Here is a 24,298-nt window from a genome sequence, read left to right on the forward strand (position 1 = left end):
TAATAATCTTGAAAGTATTCAAAGAGAAAAGACAAATCACCGATAAAAGAATGGGGACTAGGAACCTAGAGCCTCTTTACTACAACACAGAAGTCAGAAGAAAATGCAGTAAGATCTTCAAAGTTTGGAGAGATAATAACCATCATACTAGAGTTGCATATCCAGTAAAAACCTTCTTTTAAATATTAGGATGAAAATAAAGACATTTACAAGTAAAAGACTCACTATTTATGGGAGCATCCTTCCAGAAAATTCCAAAGAATATACTTTAGGACAAAGAAAAATAGTTACTAAATATAAGAACTGAGCATTAGATAATGGAAAAATGGTATCTAATTTGTAGGACTAGAAAATAAGGAAGAAAAGATACAGCTGAGATGCAGAGAGTACAAGCACATAAACCAGGCGGCGTACAACTGGAGTGAAAAGCTCTTAGGTCTTGCACTACTAATGAAAAGGAATTGGCAGACTAGAATAACAATTTAACATTTCAGCCATGTGCCCGGTAAAACCTCAGCTATCACTGTGGGAAGTAAACAGAAGAAAACCTCAATGAAACTGATAAGAAGCAAGAACGAAGGGGACAAAAAGTTTACAAAACATGAGCCCCAAATGAAAACCTAAAATGATAGAAATGAATCTACTTTTTATCAACATACATGAATTGAACTAATTGAAAGAAATTGCCATCTCAAAAAATAAAATCATAATGTAGTCTACTATTTATAAAACATACTTAAATGCCCACATAGAGAAAGGTTAAATGTTTGAACAAGTATATCCAGAGAGAAAAAATAAATTGCCCACAAGAGAATGGCAGTTGGACAAATGAACACTACACTAATAATTACCTAAATGCCTTTAGTGCAAAAATTATTATTAGTTATGATAAGGATCACAAAATAATAATTTTAACTCATCAGGAAGATTTAACAATTTTAAGTTTGAATGTGCCTAATCTAATAAAACAAATCTTGAAACATACAAACCAAATCCTGAAGGGAATAGAAAAACCACTGTACCAATGGCCAGTCTCCACTTAACTTTGGTTATAACTCCATATATTAAACAGGCAAAAATTAGGATTTAGAAGGTTTGAACCATATAAGACCTACTTGAACTATGCCAAGATAAAGAATATACATTTTTTTCAAAGCAAGGTAAAACACTCAATATATCTGACAGAGAGGCACAGAGTCCTAAAGCAAAATCTTAGGTTACAAAGAACTGGTATACAGATCATAGTTCTCATGAAAATTCTCCCCAAAAGTTTCACAGACATAGACATTTTAAAATGTACTTGTAAATAACTCTATGCAAAAACAAAGTATAATGTAAAGGTAAAATTTTTAGAAGGAATATTATTCAAATATTATACATAAGACTTACATATGTAGTAAAAGCAATATTTAAGGGGGAATTTATAGTATTGCCTTAAATATTTAGATCAGAAAAGGAGAATAACTGATCAATAGTAAGTTAAACATCCAAATCAGTAAAGTAGGAAAAAATAAAGCAGAAGGTAGAAGAAAGAAAAAAATTAAGTCCGATAAATACAATGAAATGAAGGACTACAAAAAGCATACAAGAGAAACTTTCAAGGTGATGGAACTGTTCTTTTTGGCGACCAGGTGTTAGATAGAATTGAATATTTGTCAAACCAGCAGAACTTTAAGAATCATTCATCACAAAGAGTGAACCTCACTGTACCCAAACCCAGAAAAGAAATCAATATTATACTAACCAGGATGTGTAGTATAATATTGATTATTATATATATGTGTAATTATATATATATTATATGTGTAGTATATAATATGTGTAGGACTCCCAGGATGCAATTCATGTTATGACAACAGATGATACCACCTCACTGGAGAAGTGGGGGACAAACGCTTCTACCTCTCAGTGCATGGATGGAAAACCTTAGTTTAGGACCAATTGTTCAAAGACAATTAGTTCATAAATAATAGAGACAGAAACGGAACACAGGTGATTTGATTCCTAGCTCTGTGTGATTTCAAACATACCCAGCCTCTTTCTTACTTTCGTTCTGCTTTTGTTTTTGTTTCGTATTAGAAAACGTAATCATCTTGATTCAGTATTGAAATTGAGGTTCGGTAGGTACAAATATTATTGCTTGGAAAATCTGATTAAAATAGATTCATGGATGTCATGTAGTTTCTCAAAGAATAACGATAAAAAAATCCCATGATGTTCAGTGATATTATCCTCCTGCCTCTGTGCACTTGACACAAAAAATGCAATCTGTCAGATGAGCCACATCATTTGACGATGATCTCACTAATCCCTACATACCCCGCATGCGATCTTCTAGGCTTACAATTTGTGTGGCATTTCTATTTATTTCATATATCTAAGATCCGAATTAAAAAGTAGTAGCGAAAAGTTTTGATGATGCTATTTGATGCAAGCTCTAGGATTCTGCTCTCAAAAGCACCACTGTTTCTAAAAGTAGTGGCAGGATGTTGAAGCCTAACTTTTGAGGTGACAGTCGGGGGAAAACTTTAGCATCCATGAGGGCAGAAGTACCCCAATAGGACGGCTTGACTGATGCTCATCAAAGCTGTCCACCTCCCTGTGGTATGATCTGGAATCCACAGAAAATAGGAATTATTTTATGTATACTCAAGTCCTGCTGTATTCTCATAAGCTTGGAAGCCAGCATACCTGAGCCAGCTTTGGTCAGGCAGGCAGCAAGCAGCTCTAAGATGACCCTACTAACTGGCCCAAGGGTTGGTGAATATACTGCCTGTCTTACATTAAGCCAAGACATAAAAGCCATTTTGTGTCACTAATTTAGTTTCTCTGCCCTCAGCCTGACTTACAAAGCCAAGACTATATATATATAAAACCATGCCATCAACCTAGAACTCTGCCCTGCCGGCCATTGTCTCTTCCCTCTTCTTGTCCTCTTCAGCAGCAGCCGCCCAGCCAGCGGCTGCCTTATGTGTGGTGCGAGCATCCTGCGGGAGTGTGTCTGCTGCTGTCCTTGACTTACTCTTCTGCTCTTCCTTTCTTTTCCTCTCTTCCTCAGTCTTGATACCAGCCAGGCCTCTTCTGTTTAACTCTGTTCTTTTATTTCTGAAACACTCTGAGTGCTATTCAGAGATGTACCATACAGAAAGCACACACCTAGAGAACTAGACGCCGTAATAGGATGTGCTCCCTGAAAAATCTCAAACCCACACAGCACGCTGGCCTTCACTTCAGTCAATAACAAAGGGTTTCTTCCTTTTGAATTTTTGACAGAGGCGGTTCGGGTAAGGAGCAAAACGACTTTCTGAACGTGTGTCTTGACAGATGTAAAAAATGATCATAAAACAAAGATGACGCAAACACTGTAGAAAGGCTTGACATTGACAGGATTTTAAATAAAAGTCTGTATCAATATCAGATGCTACAGATGGGGATAAGAGAAGCATACTTTTACAAAGGGTTGTTGCTAAGGCCAGATTAACTCTATTAGCAAAGAAATTAAGAATATAATTATGCATTTATCGAAACATTTCTAGTAGTAGGAAGAAGTACAGCTCTTCTATTTTTCTTGTTTGTTTTTCTCTCATAATTTACATCCATGGGGGCTGTGTAACAGAGGGAAGCATCTTAGGATAAGAATAGTAATTGATACAGATAGTCCCTAATTATTCAGGGTCTTAATTATACCACATCTCTCTTTTATATATGAGAACTCTAAATTTCAGAAAAGGGATTTGCCCAATATGGGTCAGCTGCAAATTTTTGAGTCAGGCTTCCAGGGGATATTTTTGGCCTCCTTTTATTTTGTCAGTGCAACAGCCCAACATTCCTGAGTGGTAGCAACTAGACCATATATATTACAGGCGACATCATAACTCTCAGCTTCTCTTCGATACTTTCTACCCTAAAGTGAGGTTCCAGCTTCCCTGAAACCTGCACGTCTTCCTTTCTGCTTTTAAAGGTGCATGCCATCTAATGTGGAGCCAGAGACTGACTCAAATTTTTATTCTAAGCACCATCAGTGACACTTGAATCTATGTAGACTTTAGCTTTTTAGAGAATAGACTTAATATGTAATACTGAGGGTAAAATATACATGAACATATATGCATACTTTAAAGTAAAAATTATCTTTATAAAGAAAACAATAGTTTGGCAGAATAAAGGTAGCTATAGCAACCTCTGACTCAAGTCAGGCTGCTCCTCCTTTGGTCACATTAACTCCCTTGCCTGGCTAACTTGCCATTAAAATGTGTCTGAAACACAGATTTTGAGCACACAGTAGTTGAACTTCCTAGTTAACTTTCATGATTTAATTCTACCTTTTTGTGTTGACAATGAAAATAATCTGATTCTATAATCTTCCCAGGGTTTGTCTGTTTTACTGCATTTCCCTCGCAGCCTGACATTGGGGTACCTCTCCCTCGCTATCCGTCACTCACCAGGAGGATTATAACAGTCAGGAGACCAGAGAAAGTTTCAGTCAAGCAGCTTCTGACACTGGTTTGCAAAGACTAACACATCCTGCCAGGCATGTAGGCTGACTGCAGAGGGTTTAGTTTGGAATAAGGAGAAAATGACTATAATTGGTAACATTCACCTAATGTCCAAGCAAGGCTGAACTCCACAAGGAAGTATGAGTCTAACAGATTCTAAGACTCATATCGGTCTAATTTTATTGTGGACTGAAATGGTAGCAGCAGGGACAAATTTTCATTCTGTACCAAGCATATGCAAAATACTGTATTAAGGCATGTGAAAAAGGTTAACGATTTTAGTGTTCGAATGAACTAAAAGAACTAGTCTTAGAGAAGTTTTGTGATATCTTACTGTTAAAGATCAGGACAAAGAGAAATGGGCCACAGAGAATAAATGGCCATGTGGATAAGTCTATGTACAAGTAAGACTTGGTAGGTAGACTGGTAGGGCTGATAGTGGAAAAACCCAAGTACGATGGCTTAGAATCTATTTTTAATTCAATAATCAAATGGAAAATCACTGAAGTCTTTGTTTTTACACCACAGAAGATTAAACCTAGAGCCTCCTGCAGGCTAGGCAAGAGCTCTACCACTGGTATAACACTTCCCTCTCCCAGCCCACTGAAACCTTTTGAAAAGGAATATGGTAAACGTTAACCTGTAATTTTGAGGGTGATTGGCAGATCACTTCTGAGAGAAAAAAAGTAGTATAGATATAAATCAAGATATATAGGTAAGAAAAAAAATAAAGGCTAGAATTAGGGCAGAAACAGTGGAAATGGAAAAAAAATAAGAAATTGAGGGGTACTATGGAGATAAATTTGCATAGGTAAAAATTTGGTCTAAGGTAAAATTACAAAAATGAGAAATAGGCCTTCATATTAACAGAAATAATAGTCACTCATTCATTCATATTTATTAAATCTTCATTTTGTGCCCAAAATGTTACCCCTTGCCAGTTACTCTATAAGGAACTGTAAGGGATAGAGGAGCTCGTTTTGAGGGATAATATACTCAGTCTTATATGTGGAGAATTGAAAATATAAGCAGAAGAGTCACACTGTAAATTGTCAGCAAGAATGTATAGTTTAGGAAAATAATTAGTTTGAAATTATCTACAAATAGGGAGGTCATGGTTGAAGCTGTGCAAGGAGTGGGATTACAGAAGAAGCAAAATTCTTCTTCAGAAGAAATCAGGTTTGAAAGAGATGTGAGAAAAAGACTGCATTGCATTTAGGAATCTAAGGAACAGAAACTACCATCTAAAGGATGGTTAGCAAAATAAAATAAGAGAAGGATGGTGAAGACCAAGAAGAGACAAATGGGACAGGCCCATTTCTAGAAGCCCCATTAGCAAGTAAAAGGCTGGAAATCAGATTAGGGTAATGGAGAGAGAAGTTTCCTTAGGCAGAAAAAGAGAACAACAGATTGGGAGCTTGTGAAGATAATACTTAATATATGCCATTTGTGAAAACAATTTTTTTCAACACTCACGTGCCAGGCACTATTTAATAAGGGCTTGATATTTATTAATGGATTTAATTCCCACTTTATTTTATGACTTATAAGAGAAATTTAATCATTATATTCTTATACAGGGGAATCTGAGGCACAAATAGAGGATGAATCTTACCTGATGTCACATGGGTAGTAAGCATCCATTTGAACACAGGCTGATTTCAGCGGCTCTAGATCACTATGCCATGGTGGGATGCCCCATGAGGCATACAGGGCTTGTGGGAAGAGTAAGAAGTGCCAACGGGGAAAAGGGAAAAGCAAGGTTAAAAGGGAAAAGAATGGGGCACCTCCTGTAGGAGAAGCCCTAGTGAAGGCACTCTGGAGACAAGATTAAGAAAAGGAGAGTGATATGGTCAGATTTTTAAGACAGTGTAGAGTTGTGAGGCATGTTACAGTGGTGTTGATGGTGGTGGTTTTGTGTGTGTGTGTGTGTGTGTGTGTGTGTGTGTGTGTGTGTGTTGTATAAATGTATATATAGTGCTATTTTGGTAAAGGAAAAAGTGAGGCCACTGAGATTGCTAAAAGTAGATACTTGTCCCAAATGTCAAAATTAGGAAAGGGGCTGGGAGGACCATAAACCTCCTGACTTATCTGCTTTATCAATGTACACACATGCAGGAGCCTAGGAACCCTCCTAGGTCATCCATGAGAACTCCCAAGAACAGAAAGGCAACTTCTACTTTCATTGATACTCTCGCTCTCTTTTTCAAGTGGCTTTACCAGCAGAAAGAATTATAAAGTACAGCCCACAGAAATCAGTCGCATATTGATGTACATTTTTCCTTTGTGCCTTTTTTTATTATGAGAAGTATTTGCTATTTTATACCTATTACTAGGTGATAATGGCAAAGCAACATTTTGCTTTATTTTATTTTTCCAATCAACCGTGTACATTTCACTGTGTATTTTTGCAAGTCAAAATACCTGTTGCCGTGCACATGAGAGGCACAGAATGCAAAGCTGTAATGGAGCAGGGTTGGGTCAATGACAGCACCGTTTTCTGAATGTTCCATCAGTTCTGTCAGGTAGCAGAGATGTCTGTGGCAGCCTCTCACACCGTAACGGGCACAGTATTCATCTAACACAAAGACCTGGCCAGGGCTAAACCAACCCTGCAAAGGAAAAAAAAAAGATATGTGTTTCCTCTTGCTATGCTGAGATTTGTTTATCTATAGGCACTTGTAAGCATAATAATAAGAAGCTGCATGAAAGTGTCTTCTGACGTTTATTTTATTAGTGGTATATTTCTTGTTAGTTTTAGGAGATTTAAAATCATCAATTTTGGAATTGATTGGGGACCCTGGTAACCTAATATTATTTTTCCTTTATTATTGCAGAAGGGCACAGACAACTTGTTCTTCTCTACTATCATTTAAAATTAGTCAAATTTATTCCTGGGATCTAAATTTTCCAGTTGCAAAGAATAATATTTTAAAAATCTCTTTATAACTCAATTAAAGAAGGATGGCAAAGCAGACACTATTATTGAAATTACCTAAAAATTTTTTTTTGGTACTGGGGATTGAGCTCAATGGCATTCTACCTCCAAAATATACCTCCAAGCCTTTTTATTTTTATTTTTTTTTGTTTTGAAACAGTCTTGTTAGGATGCTGAAGCTAGCCTTAAACCTGTGATCCTCCTGTTCCACCCTTCCAGGTACTGGGATTACAGGAGTGTGCCACTGTACCTGGCTACTGCAAGTATTTTATAAAGTGAACTAAAAGAAAATTTCAGCAAGTCTTACAGTAGTATACATGTACTCTTTGAGTATTTGAACATTAGAATATTTTCCTCATTCTGCCTATGACCAATATAGCTGAACTAATAGTTTACAGCAGTAGTTTCTGGTCCTTCTGAGATGAGATGTAGGTTTGTGTGCCTGCCAACTGAACAGCAGGCAGCCTGCCCAGCTCGCACTGGAGGACTGAGTTATTTAGTTTATAAAATCTCAATGGATTAATGTATATGAACTAGTTTAAAATAATGAGATAGAGGAGAAAAGGGAATTTCAAAAGGAAGCGGGATAACCCTGAAAGAAAAGAAGAAGAGTGAGAAAGGAAGAAAAATGAGCAAGTAACAAAGAAATGGGGGAAAAAAAGGACAAGAGACCACCAGGATACTGCAAAAGCACCATGCTAGACATATCACAGATATTATGCCTTTAATCCTGAGAACCGTCACACGGTAGTTATCATGATTTCCATGTTACACACAAATAAGCTGGAGCTAAGCCAAGCGTGGTGCTCCATGCTTGGAATCCCAACATTTGGGAAGCTGAGACAGGAGGATCATGGTTCGTGGACAGCCTCAGTGAGGCCCTTTGCAACTCAGTGAGACCCTGTTTCAAAAATAAAGAATAAAAAAATTAGGGCTGGCGGTGTAGCTCAGAGGTAGAATGACCCTGGGTTCCATCCCCAGTACTGCATAAAAATAAATAAATTAAAAAATAAAAAATAAGCTGAGGCTGAGAGATGTGAATTGTTTAAGATCACACTGCAATCTGTTGGTGAAGCAGGATCTGTATCCTGATCCAGCCTGCCTCCAAACGCGTCAATTACATCATACTTATGCCCCTCTTGTTGCAGTGTAAGACACACTACTCAGATCTTGTGGGATCATCTACAAAATCAAAACAACCTGTAAAGATTCAGTAACAAAGCCCTCTGAATGGACTCCAGGAGGAGGCTATCCCATGCTGTCTCCTCTGTGTGTGCTCATCCACAGAAAGATGTCACAGGGCTCTGGGTGATTTGTTTTACTCTCCAAATAATCATTAAATTTAAGTTGTATCAGGTTAAAACTGTCCAAATGCATGTAGAATCATAGCTATTAAAGAAACAATCTACAATTAATGAACCATCAGTATGATCGTGTTGGTATATTGCTTAACTTCCTCCTGTCTACCGAAGTGTTTCTGATGAGTTAGGAGAATAGCCCATCTGAAATCTTAGTTGAAAGAGAGTGTAACTGCTTGCATGATGATCCTACGCTCAGCATCCACGACTCTCCGGTGCTGATACAAAATATGCATATTCTGGCAAAAGGAATTCCAAAGGAATTGCCATTTTTAATGTAAATAGTTGGACAAATGTGATTCTTGGTCCCCACATTCTGAAGTGTCAAGCCTTCCTTCTCAATAAGCATTGCACTTTTTTTCATCCCAAATTTTGGCTATGTTTTCATCATATACGAGGTAGCATTTCAGCTACTTAATCCCCTTGCCTCTTTTTACTTAAGGAATTCACATGCTCTTTGGAGGGCTGGATGAAGCAAAGCTTTCCTCTGTTATGTACATACAGCCTTCACCACATCATTCACCACAATGCTTTTTTCCCCTGTCACTGAGGCTGTCCTTTTAGCATCAAGGAGAGGAATGCAAGATATCAACCACTGCTGAATAAAGTTTAAACCTTAAAATGTCTGTGTGGGTCTCAATAAATCCTATCACCGAGGCGTTTTCTTTCAAGTCTTTATTTAAAGCCTTCTGCGTTCACCCGGTCTTCTCTGGAGGAACTGATGAAACACAGTTCAGCATCTACTTGAGTCTATTCTCCTGCCTATTGAGTGACACAGCAGTGGTCTTCAAGTGTATAATTTTCAAATTGGGAAGCAATCGATTGGAATCCTTCATCCCTAACTGTAACTACAGCTATTAAATAAGTTAGGAATAAAATGCTGCTTTCTAATGAGTATTTCTCACTTCCCAAAGTCTTTTACTCTAACCTGTAGGTTTTGTACTCACCAAGCAAGAATAGGAATCATTCAGTCTGTGATCCAATGTCTGTCTCTGAAGTATTCGAAAAAGGAGGGCATGGTCAAGCTTGCAAGGATTAGCAGAAATAAACTCATCCATACCATGTTTCTGAAAACGGTCTATGTCTGGAAAGTAAGAAAAGCAGATATAGTATATTTCCTTTTCTGGTTTCATGATGATCACATATGGATTTTGAAGAACAGAAAATGCTCATGGCAACAGACTCCCATTTGTAACATAGTATACAGTGTGAGGAATTCAGCATAAAAATACAAATTGCAAATTTTTGAAGCTTAAATGAAACATCCAGAACTAATTTAGAAAAAAGAAATTTTTTCTACATTCAAATCTGCTCCTACTATCAGAGGAATAATCTTATTTTTCTAACTTAAATAACATTTTATGCATTTTAAGTATATGTTTTATGAAGGAAATAACTGGGAAAAGAACCCATTGTTTCATTAAAACAAACAAAATATTCCAGCAATGATGGCCATTAGTCTGCTTTCCAAATGGCAAACTAGGGCAGAAATGAGCAGGCAAGCTCCGGCTGGATCACTTCCAGCCCTTTTTGTGTATGCAGCTTTTAACAGGACCAACCCTGATGTAGAAATGGCCGACGGATGCTCTCAGGCTTCAAGTTGAAGAGACATGAAAAAGGGAGCATCATGTTTGTGCAAATATGCAGACAAAGCACAACATCCCAAATGGCACTTCAATCAAAGGCCCAAATTTATTGTTCTTCCTAGATTGCATCTTTCAACGCCTATGGACCCTGCGGGTTTATCAAAAGGCAAGCTTTTGTGATTGCTTTCGTTAATGGTATGTTTTGTCAAAGTCTTCAATGCAATTTACCAAGTATAGAGAGCAAAAGCCACACTCTACCGAAAAGGAGTGGTGGGGTGTTACAGCATTAGCTCTGTTAGAAACAGAGGGCGCATTGGGCACGCAATCCGTTATCAGGATAAAAATGGGCTCTTTTCACAATGGTAAAACTGAAGCTCCATTGTTCTGAAAATTCATAGATAGATCTCTTTCTGGTCATCACAAGAAAAGCAGAGTTCTAAATGTAAGCTAAGTGTGGTTTCTAAAACCTACATGGTACAACCCTAAAATTGTAAAGGAAAAGAGACAAAAGTTTATTGATTAAACCCAATTATAGAGTCGGGCTCATAATAAAACCCAATATTGATCTGTGGACATGATGCTAACATAATCAGTCACATTTAGATATTTAGCCCAGATCATATTGATCCATGTCAAGTTCAACTTTCAGCCATATTTGTAGATGGAAGAACTACATAATTCAAGTTGAAGGGGCTTCAAAATCACATTAAAAAAAGATACAAAAACTAATGTATATCCCATGTCAATGACAGATATCAAAAGGCATATATAGCAAGAAAGCAATAATGACAGCTTATTGATGATGAAAGTCATGAAATTATGATCCATGAAGAAAGTAACAATATATTTCTTTACATTTAATGGTTACCAATCTGAAAGATTAAATACATTATGCTTGATATAAATTAGTACAAATTGGATAAACATATAACTAAACTGTGCTTCCTGAAATGACAAATGACACAATCCAACTTTTCTTGTGTTTTGCTTTGCTTCTCATTTTGAGTTTTTAAATATAAAGGTGAATATAATAAGGGATAATATCAAATAAGTAGGAGGAAGAATACTGAACAATACAAAGCAAAAAATTAATAAAAGGTTATTTTGTACTTGAAGAACTTCATTTCTCTAGGCAAAAATTCTAGTATAACTTTTATGAAATAATTATTAGCTTTATTAAATATCTGCTAAATTTTATTTACTACCTCTTTTACTAGAGAAGGTCATAACAGGCAGTTCAAAATGATGTCCATTCGCCAATAAAAGTATAAAATAATATGATACCTACTAATATCTTATCTGCTGAATACAGGGTAGGTAATAAATTTCAGAAAACTAAAAACATAATTAATCTTTTATTGTACAGATTCTTAGAAACAACCCTTTTATTTTAAAATAATGTATATGTAGTCTGTAAACAAAATATACAAGTTTCTGAAAAAAATATATAATTAAATCATTTTTAAATTTCCAACTTTTTCAGGAAATACAACCCAAAACCACATATTTTCTAATATAAATGATACACATGAATAAAAATTACTTTTCCAAAATTTAGTGATAAAAATGATGGTCATGATAGCAATTTAATTCACAATTTTATTTTATTTTATTTTTTGTGGTACTGGAGGTGGAATCCAGGGATTTTTCTACCTCCAGGCTATACTCCCAGACCTATTTTATACTTTATTTGGAAACAGGATCTCACTAAATTGCTGAGGCTGGCTTTGACCTGTGTGATCATCCTGTCTCAGCCTTCCAAGTGCTGGGATTACAAGCATGCACCACTACTCCCAGCTCTGAATTTGATTTAAAAAAGAAAACAACAATCTACCATCCATACACACACACACACACACACACACACACACACACACACACACACACTATATATATATATGTATATGTATATGTATATGTATATGTATGTATATGTATATGTATATGTATATGTATATGTATATGTATATGTATATGTATATATATTTTACATGAGATGATCACTAAGTAGCTGAGGCTGGCTTCGAACCTGTGTGATCCTCCTGTCTCATCCTCCCTAGTACTGGGATTATAAGCAGGCACCACCATGTCCAGCATAGGGCTATAATTTTTTTTTTTTTTTTTTTTTTTTGGTGGTACTGGGGTTCCTGGAAACCCTTCTACCTCTGGGCTACACTCCCAGACCTATTTTATACTTTTATATTTGGAAACAGGGTCTCTTAAACCAGTGCGGCTGGCTTCGAACCTGTGTGATCCTCCTGTCTTTGACTCCCAAGTGCGGAGATTACAAGCATGCGCCACCACGCCCAGCATCACAGGGCTATAATTTTATGAAGCAGAGGCAGAATGCCCCTGGGTTCTATACCCAGTACTGCAAAAAAAAAAAAAAAAAAAAAAAAAAAAAGTAAAATGCATGACAACATCAGCATAAAAGGAGGGGAGAATTAGATGTACACTATTGAAAATTTATTTTTAAAAATAAATCTTATTTTTTATATTTGAGGTTTACAATACAATGTGATGGGTATATAAAGATGGTAAAGTGGTTACTAAAATGAAATATATTAACATCACCTCACATGCTTTTTTGTAATAAGAGCAGATAATATATACTTAAAAACTAGTACATATAAGTGGATATGGTGGCACAGGCCTATAATCCCTGGACTTAGGAGGCTGAGGCAGGAGGATCATAGGCTTACGGCCAGCCTTAACAGCTTAGCGAGACTCTGTTTCCAAACAAAAAATAAAATAGGGCTGGGGGTATAGCTCAGAGGTAGACAGGCCCCTGAAATTCAATACCCAGTACCACAAAGACAGAAACAATACAATAACAAAAATCCAGCTAGTGGAATACAGTGTTACTAACTCTTGCTCTTTTGTTGTACATTATTAGACTTGCTCATACTACCTACATGTCTGCTACTTTGTATCCTTTGAAATACATCTTCTCATTTTTCCCTGTTCATCTTTCACTTTGAAGTTTTCTCATGAATTAAAGTAAATTGGGAAACCAGGTACCAATAAAGTACTACCTAGTTTCTTATTTTAAAAAAAGAACAAAACAGATTTTCTATCCAGGCATGCTGGCACATGCTTGTAATCCCAGCATTTGGGAGGCTGAGACAGGAGGATCATGGTTTGGTGACAGCCTCAGCTACTACTTAGTGAGGCCCTTTGCAACTCAGTGAGCCCCTGTTTCAAAATAAAGAATAAAAAATAGGGCTAGGGGTATAGCTTGGAGGTAGGATTGCACCAAAAAAAAAAAAAAGATTTTTCATATAGTTTTCTCTTGGAATATAGATATTTTACTCCTTTATTTTGGTACTGTGAATTTAACACAAGGGGTATTCGACCTCTGAGCTATATCTTTAGTCCTATTTTTTTATTCTTTATTTTGAAACACGGTCTAAGTTACGGCCTCATTAAGTAGCTCGGGCTGGCTGTGAGGAACCTATGATCTTCCTGTCTCAGCCTCCCAATTACTGGGATTACAAGTGTGCATCACTATGCCTGACTCAATATTTTTACTATTAAGAGACAAAGAGGTATCATCTGAATCAAATGTAAAACATGGTTCCAATGAATAAACACAACCACATCCAGTACTTTAAAACTGGGTTAACACTGGCTTGCTTTCAATAAGTGTTCACGATAACACAAAATTACAGTCACTGTTTTTAAATAGAAAATTATTCATGGTGCCAATCAAATATTCTCTGATAATGACAAATCTCAGTTCAATTTGTCTTCTGAAACAATGTAGGGAAATGAACAAAACAAGCTAAAAACAACAACAACAAAAACCAAGCTTAAACAATGTACTGCAATGCTCTCACAAACTCTGATGATTAACCTATGGACTAACTACAGATGTGGGACATGGTAATTGATGGGACTGGTGGAGTTTCTATGGTAACAGTTGGATGTATATGCTCCCATGTCTTCAGGCGGTATTGTCACCAGGTGTGCTATCAGCTGATGGAATAAAACCAAAATTGATACAGATTATGATTTGCTAGAGATTTCAGAAGTTTATAGAGGCTTTACTCAAGTGAAATCTGAAAATGTAAATTTTTCACTAGGATAATAGCTATGGGAAGTCAAGAGAAAAGAGTAAGCAGGCTGACAGTACTAATTGAAACAGTTAACACTGACTAGGAAATCTAATGTAGAAAACGATGTGTGTGGGCTATGAGCAAGCTGGAGGTCTCTCCACTGTGTGTGTGGGTGGGGGTGGGTGGGAGGGAGACTATTTGACAGGTGCTAACCACAACCAGCCCTTTGTGATCGGGAACCCAAATCCAAGGAAGGGCATCTAAGACTTCAGAATATGAGATGGAAAAGTAGAACAGTTGAACTCCTTTTCCTTTCTTTGCAATAAATGCTAATAATGCTGAAGTTTTTCTTGCCCTGGTGTTGTGAGGTGTTTTGGACACAGAAGGGAAGAGGGCGCGCCAGACATAAAGGGACCCCTCATCAGCATTCTGAGATCATCCAGGCATCTAGAGGTGGGACTCCAGTATCGAAAGGACAAAGAAGATGGTGCTTCTAGCTAATAGCAGGTCTCCTCTGCAAAACAGCCAAACGAAGCAGAATAAATACAATCTATTGTCCTATGCTTAATATTATGCCATGTTTATGAGTCTGCCTGTTGTTACGTTTCCCACTATGCTAATACATATCTGATTATATATTTCATTTAGCTCAAATTTGCATAGAGATAGAAAATTTACTGGAAGTTAAAAGTGGCATAGAAAAGTAAGCACCACCTCTATTATTTTTTATAACACTCATGTACTTTTAATGGGAAAAATTTAGTGTCCTTAAATTTTGTGTAGACTGTCTGGTTGGTATGTTCTTGTTTTATCTGTCCAAGTTTTCTGCTAGAGACTAAAAAGCCATGGTTGATAGATACATAGAAGAAATAAAATGGTAACTGGTCCCTCCAATTAAACTCATTAACTGTTGATATTTTAGGCATACCTCTACAAATTCACTTTTAACATCTTTTTTTTAACAAGGTGAAAATAATACTATATATATATAATTTAGTATTTTTCCACTTCACATATATTGGCCATTTTTCACAATTATTGTACCTTCATAAAAATGATCTTACACTTCAATGAATGATACACAGGTTAAGTCATTACTACTTTCCTGTTGTGGTAAATAGACAGTTTTGTTTTATAATTGGCAACAATAACCTAAACATTTTGGGTTTGGCTAGAAAGTAGGAGCCTGACACTGGAAACAAGATCATGATTATTTTCAAGCACCATAGCATTACAAAACATGTAATATGTTTAAGCAAAAGAATAAATAGATAAAAAGCACTTACCTTTACCAGCTACCAGTCAGCAATAAATAAGAGAAAATATTTAAATGAGTTAGGAGCATATATACATTTACACAACTAATTATTTTAATTTTGTTATTTTCTTAATTTCAGCTGAGGACTCTAAAAGATGTTTGTATAAGAAGTAACCAAGAAAAAAAAAAAAGAAAAAGAATGGTGTGGACTTCAAGGTGGGGAAGATAATAGTAATATAAAGCTAATTTTGGGCAATTCAATGACATCTGACTCAGTGCAGGGTCAATACTCCTATTCTGATAAGGTAGAAATACATTTTTCTTTCTTTCTTCGTCTTCTTTCTTTCTTTCTTTCTTTCTTTCTTTCTTTCTTTCTTTCTTTCTTTCTTTCTTGTGGTACTGGAGTTTCTGAAAACCCTTCTACCTCTGGGTTATACTCCCAGACCTATTTTTATATCTTTATTAGGAAACAGGGTCTCTTAAGCCAGCCTGGCTGGCTTCAAACCTGCTCTATCCTCCTGTCTCAGCCTACCAAGCGCAGGAAAAGAAGGAGGAGGAGGAGGAGGAGGAGGAGGAGGAGGAGGAGGAGGAGGAGGAGGAGGAGAAAGATATGCCGGGCATGGTGGTGCATGCTTGTAATTCCTGCGCTTGGGAGGTGGAGACAGGAGGATCAAGCAGGTTCAAAGCCAGCTTTGCTGGCCTAAGAGACCCTGTTTCCAAATTAAAAAAAAAAAAAAAATATATATATATATATATATATATATATATGTCATATATGTCTGTCTGGGAATATAGCTTGGAGGTAGAAGGGTTCCATCCCTAGTACCACCAAAAAAAAAAAAAAAAAGATAAAACAGGAATCTAAAAACTAGCAAATAGCTTGGAATATAAGTGTTAGCATAACTGAAACTGTTTGGCCTTTTATTTAGAGCAAGTAAACACAGATCCATGTAGTTTGATCAATAGTATCTTGGCAATACATTGATATCAAACAGAAGAGAGGTTTTGCTAGAAATAGGTTACATGACTGGCTGAACCAACTGATCACGTCTATCCAATATTTATGCGCCATCTAAGCCATGGTCTTAATGCTCTAGGCTGGTGGCTCCCAACCACTGTTCTTGCCAGTATGTACAGGGCAGATGCTTATCTGTGAGCTCAGCATCTCCTTGGGCATTGCTTGCACTCAGGAAGTTAAGATAAAATACTTAAACGCAAGTGAATGAGGGCCTGGCATACCCACAAACATGACTGCCAAGTCACTGCAGCTCCAGGGCTCTCAACTAGGAGTGGCTCTTTCTCACCTTCAACCCTGCACCCTGGAACATTTAGCAATGCTGCAGATGTTACCTGTCAGACCTGGGGGGGAAGGAGGGTTCTACTGGCATCTGGCCAAGAGAAACCAGGATGCTGCTAAATGTCCTATAATGTACAAGAGAGTGCCTGCTTTATTGTCTGTCTTCAATGACCTGGTTCAAGGTATCATCAGTTTTGGGTCGAGAAATCCCGCTTCAACTTAGAAAACTAAAACTATTATTCTGTTTCACAGTAATTTATTTAAGATTTATTCTTCTATCCAAAATGACTAAAAATTCAGAGAGAAAAGAATGGATGTCTAAAAATATTCTCAAGATATTGTACATCAGGAAAATATGGAGAGTGATTTCTGAGATATGGGAAATAAACAAGGTGAGCCTTACAGCTACGCCAGGTTACCATGTAGCCTGGCACAGGGAACAGAAACCCAGGAAACCAGCCTGGGTGGGTTGGGAAGATGAGGGGATGTTGCAGGAAGGTCACAGTGTCTGGAATCTGCAGGAAGGAGTGCTGGAAGAGGAGGAAGCTGTATCACAGAGTGCTCCTCTGCTCTGCAGAGGGTCTGTCCCAGGTATTCAGGTGAGGCCTGATGAGCCCAGGTGTTTGGAAAGTACTTGAGGCCAGGGAGAAAATTCCTCTAAAAGGCTAGAAGGGACAGTTCCCCAACACACAGTGCCTGGAATACAACTGCTTGTTCTCAGCAACCAGATTATAAAACTTTACAACACGTAGGGCACAGATTAGAGCATTAAAAAAAAAAAATCTTGAGCCAGAAGTGGGGAAAACTAATCCCAGACTAGAAACAGCTTGGTTCTGCCTAAGAAAAATATGAAAGGATCGAAACATTTTCTTGTGGGTCAGAGCAAAGCTTCAGAAAGTTTCCATGAAGAAAACGGCATCAAAGCACATCGTAATCAAATGGCTTAAAAACTACCAACAAGAAAAAACTTCAAAGCAGCTAGAGAAGGAATAAAATGACATTATTTACAGAGGGGCACAGCAACAGGCCAGCACATCTATCATTGGATAAACAAGATGCAAACTAGAAGAAAGTGAGCAAAATTTTTAAGAGACTACAGAAAAGTGTATTTCAACATGAAGGAAAAGTAATGACTTCTTCATATATGAATAAGTAGAAAGATTTAATCCCAAGTACTGCACAATGAGAAAATCAAATGCAGCCCTTCACAAAGTAAACTTCTATACAAGAGGGGAATGTTAAAAACAGAGGTCAACCCTCTCGGAAAAAAAGAAAAATTAATTTGGAGGATTTACACTCTCTGATTGATACTTAAAGCTACAGTAATTAAGAAAGTATAGTAATAATATCAAGACAGATGACCTGATCAAAGGAAAAGGAGAGCCTAGAGATAAACTCATATACAGTCAATTGATTTTGCAAAATGTGCAAGGGTAATTAAGTGGAAGACAAACTTTTCAACTCAGTGTGCTAAAACAACTGGGTATTGGTAAGACATCCAGAAATACCAATGCCCACCTCTGCCCATATATAAAAAATAACTCAAAATAGATGTAAAATGTAAAGGCCAAAATCATGATATTTCTAGAAGGAAGTATGAGGGAAAATCTTTGAGATCTTGGGTTAGGCAAAAAATTCTTTGTTTTAACATCAAAGGCAAATCTATTTAAAGAATGGCAAAATGGACTTCATCAAGGGAAGCCCATTATCCCAGTACTTGGGAGGCTGAGATAGGAAGGTCCCAGGTTCATGGGCAACTTAGGCTCTCAGCAACTTGGTGAGATCCTGTGTCAAAATAAAAATAAAAAAAAGAAGTAGGGGAATACCTTTAAAGTATAATGTCTCTAGGATCAATGGTCAGTACTAAAAAAATATATGCACAAATAAAAAGTGTTGGGGTTGTAGCTCAGAGATAGAACATCCCTGGGTTTAACCCCCAGTTCTCTCCCCAAATTTGAAAAGTCAAGCCAGGAGAGGGGAGAATATATTTGCCAATTACATATCTGATAAACACATTTTATCTAGAATAAAGAGTCTCAAAACTCAGTAAAATAATCCAATTACAAAATAGGCAAAATATTTGAAAAGATACCCAATCAAAGAAGACACATGAACAGCAAATAAAAATAGCACTCTTCCCCATAGGTGATGCAGTTAACTAGAAAATACAGTACAAATACAGTACTGTGGCAGAGGTATGAAATTAGAGGTTTAGAAATTAGCTTAATCGAGCCGGACGTGGTGGCGCACGCTTGTAATCCCTGCGCTTGGGAGACAGGAGGATCACGCTGGCTTAAGAGACCCTGTTTCCAAATAAAAATATAAAATAGGTCTGGGAGTGTAGCCCGGAGGTAGAAGGGCTTCCAGGAACCCCAGTTCCACCACCAAAAAAAAAAAAAAAAAGAAAGAAAAAAATTAGCTTAATCAAGAATAGGAAGGAGCTGTTTAGAGAGTAGATAAAAATAAAAAAGGATTTAGGAGTTTTGAATAATTGAAGCAATAGCTCATATTTGTCATATTACTTAAAGAAGAATCTGGAGGCATTCTAAGTTCATTTTGAGAAAATATGAATAAAATGAATCAATAAAATAAGGTAGAAGGACAGTGCACTGGGTATGAGGAGGCAGACACATACCATTATTACGTAGGATGCAATGGTGAGAATGACATTAGATGCACGAATGAAAACAGGATAAATTTTTTTTGGTAGTATTGGGGTTCCTGGAAGCCCCTCTACCTCTGGGCTACACTCCCAGACCTATTTTATATCTTTTATTTGGAAACAGGTTCTCTTAAGGCAGCGTGGCTGGCTTCGAACCTGCGCAATCCTCCTGTCTCCACCTCCCAAGCGCGGGGATTACAATTGTGCGCCGCCACACCCAGCAACAGGATAAATTTTTTAAAATCAGAGCTGAGTGAGACAAATAAAACTGAAGAAAAATAAAACAAATGCAATTTATGTAGCACTGAATGCCCAAGTACAAATCCGCATGAAGACAAGGGAGGTTCACATTAAATAAAGAGCAGGGGCCAGCCTAGAGGTGTGGAAAACAATGAAGTCCTAAACACTTCCTTTTGCATAGGAAGAATCGAAACCAGGAGGAATAAAGGTATAGAGATCAGCCAGAGGGAAGAAAACAGTTTGGAAAATAGAGTTGATTAGAATTTATGCTGTCTTTACCACAGGCAATAAAAAAAAGAATCAGAAGGGAAGAAAAAAAAAAAAAAAACCTCTGGGGCCATCCAAAGTTAGGTTGTACCTTGATGCCCTCGGCAGGCACAGCCCCTAGACACCTCCAAGCTGGCATGTGAGTAGTAAGAAGTAATGCTCGGGGCTCTGCTGAGACAAATGCCCAATGGGCCCTCCCAGGGTTTTTGCAGGCTGGTTTGGAGCTAGAGAATACTCAACAAGGTACCGTGTAGGTGTACACTGTGGCAAGAATTTGCTAAATGTGATGTAAGAGACTCTAAGGTGCCTAGAGGAGGACACAGACTCCATGGGCCTTGTCACCAGCTGTCACTTCAGGTCCCTGCTTATAGCACAGGCTGGAATCTTCTGCCCCAGGCCATCAGGACAGAATAGTCTTGAACTGGATGCTCTGTTTGATGATATCACAGTTTTATGCGATTTCTCTGAGGTTTAATTTACTCTGAATGAAATGGATGGAGAAGAAGGGAAGAGACACACATCCACTGAACTAAAATCTGTGGCTGGGTTACTATTTATTCATTATCTTAAATTCTTTAGCAATGCGAAACATGAAAATTCATGATATATTCACTTGTAGAGAGAGATAAAATTCTACTTCTGTGCCTTTGTTTCTGATGGAAATTCTTATTGCTGTCACATATTCCATCTGTAGGACCAGAGGGATAAGGAAAAGGCAGAAGTCAAAATATATACCATAATATGCCCCATTTATTTTACTTTTGAAGATAACAATGCTTTCTGGGTGTGGTGGTGCATGATTGTAATCCTCATGCTTGGGAGGCAGAGACAGGGGGATCGCACAGGTTCGAGGCCAGCTGTGCTGACTTAAGAGACCCTGTTTCCAAATAAAAAAATAAAATAGGTCTGGGAGTTTAAGCCCGGAGGTAGAAGGGTTTCCAGCAACCCCAGCACCACCAAAAAAATAAATGAATAAATAAAAATAACAATGCTACTGATTTTAAAGTTGGAATAAATAATTTAAAACCAATTTTTAAATAGTATTTGATATTTTTAGTCTTCACTATATATTTTAATGTGCCTCAAAATATTATAACCTATGCTAATATTCTACCTTTGATTATTTGTCCTAGTGTTCTTTTTAAAGACACTGACATGTGATACTGAGAAATGTGTCAAAAGATATTAAAGTAAATATTTGGTTCATGAAAAGTGAACAAAGAGAAATAAGGCAGGTCAAGATGTTACTACCCTGGAGAAGAAGCTTGACAATAAAAAGCCACAACCTGAGCTTAAAAAGAAAGCCACACTGATTTATTACAAGAGAAACCAAAGAAGTTTTGTAGAGGAATATAACAAGTCAACTTGTTATAGTGATTATTAAAGATACATTTAAAACGGCCTCTACCATTATTACATAATTTGCTATTAATCACTGGTAAATTGAAATAAATAAATATATATATTCCTCAATGATTTAAGTTAGCATACAGAAAATTATGAAATATTAAGACTTTTGGAAAAAAGGAATTTGGATTTTATGACTTATTCTTTTTATCATTCTACAACAGAGAAAATTCTATTATCCTTGTACATTAATAAGAACTCCAGAAAGTGATTATTCACCTTTGATATTCTTGAATCCCATCTATGCAAAATTTGATATTGAAATACTTTTCCCTTTCCTATAGGACTCCTAAGTTAAATTAAAATGAGCTAAATAAAACTGCCTTTGCTGCGGGGCATGGTGGTGCACGCTTGTAATCCCCGCGCTTGGGAGGCTGAGACAGGAGGATCGCGCAGGTTTGGAGCCAGCCACGCTGGCTTAAGAGACTCTGTTTCCAAATAAAAATATAAAAGTAGGTCTGAGAGTGTAGCCCAGAGGTAGAAGGGCTTCCAAGAACCTCAGTACGACAAAAATAAATAAATAAATAAATAAATAAATATAAACTGTCTTTGCTAAGTCTTGGAGAATTTTCTTATATCTTCTTGAGATTCCAAGAAATATCCCAATGCTAGAGAAATTCATGATGGAAAAACACATCATTTAGTCCAGGTTTATGTGAAAAATTAGCTGATTCTATGATGAATAATATGAACTAGTTTTATTTAATTAGGAATCAATTAATGATGTAAACTATAATACTGAACAAATTTACCTCAATTTTATATCTTATTAAGGTTATTAATTGATAATCAAATTATTTTTTAGCAAAACTTACAAAGCTGAGCGTCTGCATGGAGAGCGCCTCCTTTGGGATTCAGCTTCTGGGTTTGGATAGCAGGAATTGGTTTATATGATTGACCTGTGGCTCTGTACATGGCTTGAACCCATAATATTCTGTCCTGTTCATCGTCACTGGCAAATATCACAGTATCTCCTTCTTTAACAGCATTAAAAAACATGTGGCCACCCTGAAGGCCTGTGAAGAAAGAAAGACATCATTCAAAATTTATATGATCAGAAATTATATATATATATATATATATATATATATATATAATTTCTATATAATTCTCATTTATGAACTGGCCTCATGGCTAGAAATGAATTTAATATTAGCAGCTCAATCCTTTAAATGATCTTTAGTTGAGGATCAAACCCACAGTCCAAGACTTAAAGGGAAACAATGAAAAAAGACTTAAGCTTCCCTATCACTTGGGAGATTAAAAGTAGCTCAGTGAAACAGTCCACAAGACTTGCATTCTGCAAGACTTGCTCACATACCCAGGGAAACTCATAGTGGGATCTGATATCACTTGAAGAGTAATACATGAGTTTAGCAGAAAAATAAGGCAAAAAGTACTTCTCATATTGTATCTTATCTTTTGCAAAACTCCTTCACAGAGAAGATGTTATTTTGTGTTTCTAAGGGAACACAGCGACAAATTTCTCTTCATCTCTATACATTAATTTCTTAATCTCCATATTTATTAACATCCTTATTTCTGAACTATGCTATAGTAATTTCATTAATATCTATTCATTCATTCTCTATTTTTAAATACCAGGGGTATTTAAATCTCCCATATGTTCTATGTTCAGTACAGACTATATAAGCCCATTACTTGAAATGCTTGGCATTAGAGTGTATTAGATTTGGGAATTTTAAATTTTGAAATATTTGCATACATATAACATGTCACTTCAGGGAAGGAAACACGTCTAATTTCACTTATGCTTCCCATGCACCTTATATGCACAGCTGAAGGTAATTTTATGTACTATTTTCAGTGCCTCTGCATTTTGACTGTGAACTGTCACAAGGCCAGGTGTGGAACTTTCTACACGTGGAATTGTATCAGCAACTCAAAAACATTTCAAATTTTGCACCATTCTAGATTTCAGATTTTTTTCATTAGGATGCTTAATTATACTAATATAGAGAAAGGGATAAAGTATAAGAAAGTGTTACCTGGAGAAAATGAGAATATACTACATAATTTATTTTAGTGTACTGCAGTACTGGGGATGGAACCCAGGGGCATTCTACCTCCGAGTTAAACCCCCAGCCCAATTATTTAATTCTTTATTTTTGAACAGCATCTCACTGAGTGGAGAAGAGCTTCACTAAGTAGTAGCTGAGGATGTCCTCGAACCCTGATCCTCCTGTCTCAGCCTCCCAAATGCTGGAATTACAAGCGTGCTGCCACCATGCCCAGCCTCCATAATTTATTTTCCATTCCATTTCTTACTTTCATTGTAATTTCTGCTTCTCAGTGGAGAAGCTTCTGTATACACTGCTGACACTTCTTATGTAATTCTTCTATCACAGTACCTTTTATATATTTTATTCTTGTGCTAATATAACACAAGGAATTGTAGTTGAAACTAATAGCCCTCAAAAAGACATAATGTGCATCTCAAAGTCATGTGCAGTTATATTAATAAAACACGCACCTTATTCATCCATTGGAGGCACAGAGTATTTTAAAGGATTTCACACATTTATATATGGTAGGGCAATAGGTCCAAATTAGACTTACCTGGGTGGGGATCTGTATAATCCACAGTGTATCCTTCAAGTTGCATTAATTCTTGTGGCTCAGACTTTTTTTCTCTATAACTGCACATAGCAAAGGTGTACTGGCTAACCTGTCCGAGGAAAACAAAAGTTGCAGATTGGTCATATCTTCT

General features: G+C 36.8%; 1 protein-coding gene across 15 annotated transcripts in view; it reads right to left on the minus strand.

The window, feature by feature from the left end:
- The window catches only part of CADPS2 (calcium dependent secretion activator 2), a gene marked incomplete at both ends in the record, with an annotated part of 558,610 nt that overhangs the window by 144,210 nt on the left and 390,102 nt on the right, over window positions 1-24,298 (minus strand). For 13 of the 15 annotated variants that reach the window (XM_080700893.1, XM_080700890.1, XM_080700892.1 and 10 more), the window contains 4 exons: window positions 6,921-7,108; window positions 9,740-9,876; window positions 22,383-22,583; window positions 24,148-24,256. In XM_080700893.1, the coding sequence (XP_080557019.1) occupies window positions 6,921-7,108; window positions 9,740-9,876; window positions 22,383-22,583; window positions 24,148-24,256 (635 nt within the window). Of the gene's footprint in view, window positions 1-6,920; window positions 7,109-9,739; window positions 9,877-22,373; window positions 22,584-24,147; window positions 24,257-24,298 lie in introns of all 15 variants that reach the window. The other 2 variants (XM_080700896.1, XM_080700894.1) reach the window with 2 other exon arrangements.

The sequence above is a fragment of the Muscardinus avellanarius genome, assembly GCF_963383645.1.
Source record: "Muscardinus avellanarius genome assembly, chromosome: 9".
In the NCBI taxonomy this organism is placed as follows: domain Eukaryota; kingdom Metazoa; phylum Chordata; class Mammalia; order Rodentia; family Gliridae; genus Muscardinus; species Muscardinus avellanarius.